The sequence below is a fragment of the Apis cerana genome, linkage group LG1 (assembly GCF_029169275.1).
Source record: "Apis cerana isolate GH-2021 linkage group LG1, AcerK_1.0, whole genome shotgun sequence".
NCBI lineage: Eukaryota > Metazoa > Arthropoda > Insecta > Hymenoptera > Apidae > Apis > Apis cerana.
This window is the reverse complement of record NC_083852.1, coordinates 11,130,221-11,136,616: the sequence shown is the minus strand read 5'-3', so window position 1 is coordinate 11,136,616 and position 6,396 is coordinate 11,130,221. Positions and strand designations below refer to the sequence as shown.

Sequence of the window (6,396 nt, the reverse complement as noted above, 5' to 3'; positions counted from 1 at the left end):
ATGTCCCGTTTTGATGTTTTTTTTTTCATAATTAATTCTTTTTACAATCACCTAGTAAAAATTGAATAATCAAAAAGACAGCATATTTTCATTATATTGTAAATATCTAAAAAATAATTGTAGTATATAAAAAATGTTATTTATAATTGACACTGCGCAAAAATGTAAAAAGACATTGTAGCAATTTCGATTGTATATACTATGTACTTGTTTTAGCTATTTCGATATATCAAATATAAAATCATAATACAGATTGATCAATTAATTCCGAAAATCATATTAAAAAATAATATACAATATTCATTCACTATAAAATAAATAAAATGCATTCAAAAATGAAGCTCTTTTAAAAAGAAGAAACATATCTTCCAAAATATTAATTAAATCTGTTCTATACGCCATATTTTAGTATTACAATCCTGACCAACTGAGATCAATGTTTCCTCATCTAACCAAACTAAACGTGTTATTTGACTTTGGGGATGAGCATCTAAAACAAAATTATTTTTGATAATTGTATTTAAAATAAAATATGGTAATTATAAAAGTAAAACGACACAAAAAGAAATGGTACTTTATATGTACTTACTTTTAATAATAGTATGTTTTGCTGGATTTGTTACACTCCAAATGATAATTGTTGTGTCAAGACTACCACTTGCAACCATTATGGAATTAGGAGACCATGCTACAGAATTCACTCTTGCATTATGGAAACCCCATTCTCTATTATGTGCAAGCTGTAAAGTTATATATTCTTTAATAAATTTTTTAATCAAATTTCAATTAAAAAATTTTTAAGCAAAAATACTCACCCTCTAAAAATCCAATAAGCATTTAGAAGGAGCAATTGTTAGAAAAAAAATAAATATATATATATAGCAATCACAATACTTTGTTAGATATTAATTTTAATATATTCATTAAAAATATAAAATATATCTATAAATTTAATTTAAATTTTAGTGAAATATTTTAGTGAAAATAATGAATTTTACTATGTAATAAACACAAAATTAAAAATAGTTAACATTTAATATTATATGCATATGTATGATGCACGTAATTATTTCGAAAAATATAAATTATATAAAAAAATGTTATCAGTTTCAATCAGTTTTTCATTTTTTCATTTTAATATATTAATCAAAATAGATTATTATTTTCTAAATAAAAACCTATTAAATCATTTATAATAAAAAATTTTATTTTGAATTTAGAAATTTTAATTTTATTTGATTTTAATAATATTTATCATAATAAAATATAAGAAAATGAATAAAAATTATTAGTATTATATTATGAATTATAGTTTACATGTTTCTTTCATAAATTTGACAAAATTTTAATTAATTAAGTTTATTAAATATATATATGATTTTATTTAAACAAAACAAAGATTATTTTCATATATCTTCTATATAGTTTGTTAATATATTATATATTCGAAAATATTTTTAGAAGATTAATTTTAGAAATTAAAATAAATATAAAATTTAGTATACAAAAATATTGATTGAAACTTATTTATTAAATTATAGTCAATTGATATTTGTATAAAACAATAAATTTAAATAAAACAAGACAAAAAATAAAATAAAACGGTTTTATAAAATAAAACAAACTCTCTTCATACTGCCATTTCCAGCTCATTTAATATAATGCAAATTTAAATTGTCTATAATTTAATAAATAAGTCTCAGTCGACATTTTTATATTTGTTTTGATCTTCAGAACAAACTTTTCAAGGTTTTTTCAATTATTCAAATACATTAAAATAATAATATTCTCTATATCTAAATATAAAAATAAAATATAAAATAAGAATTATTATTATCCATTTTTATAAAAACATTTTTTTATATAATAAATAGTTTATATTTGAAATAGTTATATTACGTGATTCGCTTTATATATAAGATTATATCATATAAGAAAATTATAGAAAAGATAAATTAATTGTTTTTTAATTTAATTTTCATCAATACTTTTTTTTTTACCTTGTATTCTGGACAAGTATAAAGAACCACTTTTCGATTTGTATCACAAGCTACCAAATATTTGCTATCAGGACTATAAGCAACATCTGTAACTGGACCTAAATGTTGTAATTCCATTTTTGAAGTTAGATTTGTACCTGATAGTGCATATATACGAAGCTAAAAATTATATAAAAAATTGATTATATTTTTGTGTAAATAAATTTTTATAAATTAATATAAATAATTATACCATATTATCTGATGTGGCTCCTATAGCTATATCACCATTTTCTTGATTAATTGATATACAAGATGGTTCATAATCAATAGATGTATTTGATATCTTTCGTCCATCTTGTGTAACAGTTATCTGAAATACATAATTATTGTTAATTTAATTAAATTAGTTATTTAAATAAATAAAATAATTTTACCTGTCGAATGGTTGCAATTACAACTATATCTTTGTAAATATCTAAACCACGTGGCTGAGAATCCAATTTAACTATAATTGTATCTGTATACATATTTGTATCAATATCAACTAATCTTAACGTGTCATCAATACCAGCAGTATAAAGCAAATTCTTTGTAGCTTTCATTCCATTAATTTGATTTCCATGTCCATGACCTTGAATACGGTTATTTTCTCCCGTTTTTGCATTCCAATTAGTAATATATCCATCATGAGATCCAGTATAAATTGTACTTCTATCAGGACTCAAAGTTAATACTGTTATTGGTTTATTATGACCCTAAAAAAGTGCAAAATTAAAAATTTATATTATAAAAATATTTTTATTATGCATTCAAATTATTTATACCTTTATTATTCTAAGTGGTTTTGTAGGATTATCAACATCCAAATAATTAATAAAACCACTTAGAGATACAGATAGCAAATATTTTTCTTGCCATAAACAACTGACCTAAAAAAAATTAATTTTGTATCTTATTTTATTTTTATTTTTTTCAGAATCATTATTAATTATTTATTGTATTATATAATTAAAAGCTTATATACTTGTTGATCATCAACTGTTGTTCCCATGTTAAATTCACTAATCAAAGAACGAGTTTCTACATCCCAAAGTTTACATGTTTTATCACCAGAAGCAGTCAATAATTGACTTCCATCTGGTTTCCAAGCTACCTGTATGAAGAATTTATCAAAAAGTAAATGTATATTTATTAGTATATTTAAGAGTATTTATTTTTAAAAGATTTAATTTTTACTTACTCCATATACTCCTCCTTGATGAGCTGGTGATCCTATCTCTCCAATTAGATCGGAATTTATACCATCATAAATAAATACTTTGCCATCAAATCCTGCAGATGCAAATAAATTACCACTAGGAGAATAACGCACAGCTTGAACAAATCGAGTATGCTCCTGTTTGGTCATTCTGTATATATATATAATTATTGATTTTATTAAAAATTTATCATTTAAATAAAAGTTTTAAATTTTTTATATCTTGAATATTATTAATATTATTATAGATTAAGAATGCTACTTATGTTCACAACTTTTTTGAACATTTAATTATAATATTCAAAAATATTTCAATGAAATTTTTTAAAATTATTTTTATGATTTGTGTAAAATTAGTATAAAAATAGAATAAAATAAAATTTAAAAAACCAGTTTGTTATTTAATAATTTGAAAAAAATAAATAATATCCAAATATTTTCTTACAAAATCACTTATTTATAAAATTTGTACACAAAAATAAAAATTTTTATGGTAAATTGATTTATTAATATTTTTGTATACGCACTTAAATTTAAATGGGGGTCCCTCAAAAACAGCAATAGTATTGTCTTCACTTCCAGTGATTAATCTAAATGGTCTAGTAGGTCTGAAGTCACATGAATTAATAGGTTTACTTTGACCAGAAATTTCACCTACAGATGTACCAGTTTCTGCCATAAACACATGACCAAATCTAAAATTAAAGATTATATTAAATATTATTACATATATATATATCATAGAAATATAATTATTATTAAAATTGTATTATGAATGAATGCAGAAGAGTCTTAGTAAAAAACACTCTTTTTTAAATAAAATATTTATTTATTTTTCTCCAATAATCCTATAAATTTCCTATATTTTTAAAATCTATCTTCAAAATTGACATTACAACAGGTTTTATTGATACTGGAGAATAAATATTTATTTTTCTAAAAAATAGACTAGAAGAAATTGATAATTTGTCACTTTTTATATAATTTTTTCATCATACAATTGAAATCACAAAAAATTACCTTTCTCTTCCTTCTCCAACAACTACCATACGTTGATTATCAAATGACCATGCTATATCTTTTATAGGTCCACCAATTGGATGAAATTCATTTTTTAAAATATGTTCTTTATTAACAGTGTCCCAAATACGTATTTTACCTGATTGATCTACAGTAAAAAAATGTTTATATTTTTAAATATTTATTAATTGAGTTATTATTACTATTATGAATTATTATTATTATATCTTATCTATTAATTTCTAATAAATTTTTATTTATAATTGTACATACCACCTGATGCTATATAAAATCCACTTGGAGAATATTTTGCAACATTAACTGGACAAGAATGTTCTGTATAAATATCTGCAATAGCTGGATTCTAAAAATGAAAAATTATTAAAATAGAAAAGTATTTTTAATTATAAAATTTATATATATGTGTATATAACATTGTATAAAAAAATATACATATTATTTATTTATTTATTATACTTACATCAATATTTCTAATGATTACACTATTACCATTAGTATATAAAAAATTTTTTCCTTTAGGATCACATCCTAATACAAGAGGTTGTCCTCTTTGTGTTTTAGGTAATGTAGCAAATATGTACTCTGTAAATATAAAATTAAAATAATGTTTTTTTATAATATATATATAATAAGAAAACAATATATATAAAATTTAATATATATAAAATAAAAATTTATAATAATTTATAATTAAATATAAACTATTAATATTACTTCATAATAAAATTTAAAGAAAATTGTGTAATACATTTTCTAACTGGAACTAAAATATATTTTCTTGATTCATTGGCATAAGTCCAATAATTTAAATTATTTTAAGCATGAAAACTCTGTATTTTGGTTTAAAATTATGCTTACTTTTGATATTTCTTAGATAATTTATTTTTAATCAAATTTTAGTTAATAAAATTAAGCTTATTTATATTGAAAAGAATATATTATAATTAGATATAATAGATAGAATAAGAGATAGAAAAGATATAATAATGCTTAATTATAATTAAATTTTTAAAACATATAATATAAAGATATTTTAATTTTTTTACTAAAATGCTTCTTTTATTTTTATAAATTTAGTTATATGTATCAAATATTTAATTTAATAATACGCCATCAAAATATTTTTTATAATTATTTTTTATGATTATCACTCATTTTTTTCATGTCGTATTATTACTATAAAGTGAATTCAACATGACAAGATATTGACTGCTATTGTAAGTATTTTAATTTTAATAATAAAGATACGTATCTATTCAAAATATATATATATTCAAAAATAAAAAATAATTAATTCATAATTCGATAAATTCGATAAAAACAGCATAAAATAAAAAATACATAAGATGATTGATATATAATGAATTCTGTATATATAATCATATATAAAAAAATTATTAATTATTTTAATTATAATCTATTCTATCATGATATATGATGATATACATCTATCATGACAGATACATATGTGGATACATTTGAAGTGTTATGATTTGGCTTGAGATAAGACCGGAAAATTGAATAAGTCGATATTCACATAAAATAGATAATAACAAATTGTTTGAAAAATACAAAAAAAAGTTAAAATGTTAATATATCACTTACTTGTTTCATAGGACATTTTTCTTTTTTATGTTTTTTAAATAATATTTGAAAAAAGTTCAACAATCAAAATCAGTTCAATGCCTTCTTCGTATCTGTCTGTATCCCCCCCCAAACTTTTCGACGAAATACTTGTTCCGCCCTTGCCTTATTTAGTTGAAGCATTGATTATACTCAAACAAGATTGGCAAATAACTGTGCAATAAATGATATTAAAGTGCCGTTTTCATTTTGATTGATGTTTTCTCAATAATAAATAAAAATAAAAATCTACAATAATAAATAAATTATAAAAATAATCAACATTTTTCAATTAATTCATAGAACTTATTTAAAAAAAAAAAAAATTAAAAATTTTTTAAAATAATTAAATAAAATTAATTTTATTTCATTATGTTTCAAATCAAATATCATTTTATTTTAAGTCATTTATATTTATAAATTTAATAAATTATATTTATAATATAATTTATAAAATTATAAATTATATTTATAAATCTTTAATATTAAACC

The 6,396-nt window shown here is 20.1% G+C and overlaps 1 protein-coding gene across 2 annotated transcripts; it reads right to left on the bottom strand.

Moving 5' to 3' along the window:
* Positions 1–8: 8 nt before the first annotated feature.
* On the bottom strand, positions 9–6,048 carry LOC108001836 (actin-interacting protein 1). Of its 2 annotated transcripts, none has more exons than XM_017063081.3 (13): positions 5,887–6,048; positions 4,742–4,863; positions 4,534–4,624; positions 4,261–4,408; positions 3,768–3,935; positions 3,223–3,391; positions 3,007–3,135; positions 2,807–2,911; positions 2,417–2,737; positions 2,233–2,352; positions 2,001–2,159; positions 590–740; positions 9–490 (listed from the first exon to the last, which is right to left on the bottom strand). In XM_017063081.3, exons 1-13 carry the CDS (start codon positions 5,900–5,902, stop codon positions 381–383), a joined length of 1,809 nt encoding a protein of 602 aa, XP_016918570.1. In that variant the 5' UTR covers positions 5,903–6,048; the 3' UTR covers positions 9–380. The 2 variants fall into 2 exon arrangements, with proteins under 2 accessions (XP_016918570.1, XP_061928118.1); XM_062072134.1 differs by lacking the exon at positions 5,887–6,048 and adding an exon at positions 4,996–5,014.
* Positions 6,049–6,396: the final 348 nt, after the last annotated feature.

Coding starts and splice junctions, on each gene's coding strand:
- LOC108001836 (XM_017063081.3), bottom strand. Junction 3,936..4,260: donor GTTGGAGAAGGAAGAGAAAG/GTAATTTTTTGT, acceptor CTTTAATTTTAG/ATTTGGTCATGTGTTTATGG. Junction 491..589: donor AAAACATACTATTATTAAAA/GTAAGTACATAT, acceptor ATTTTGTTTTAG/ATGCTCATCCCCAAAGTCAA.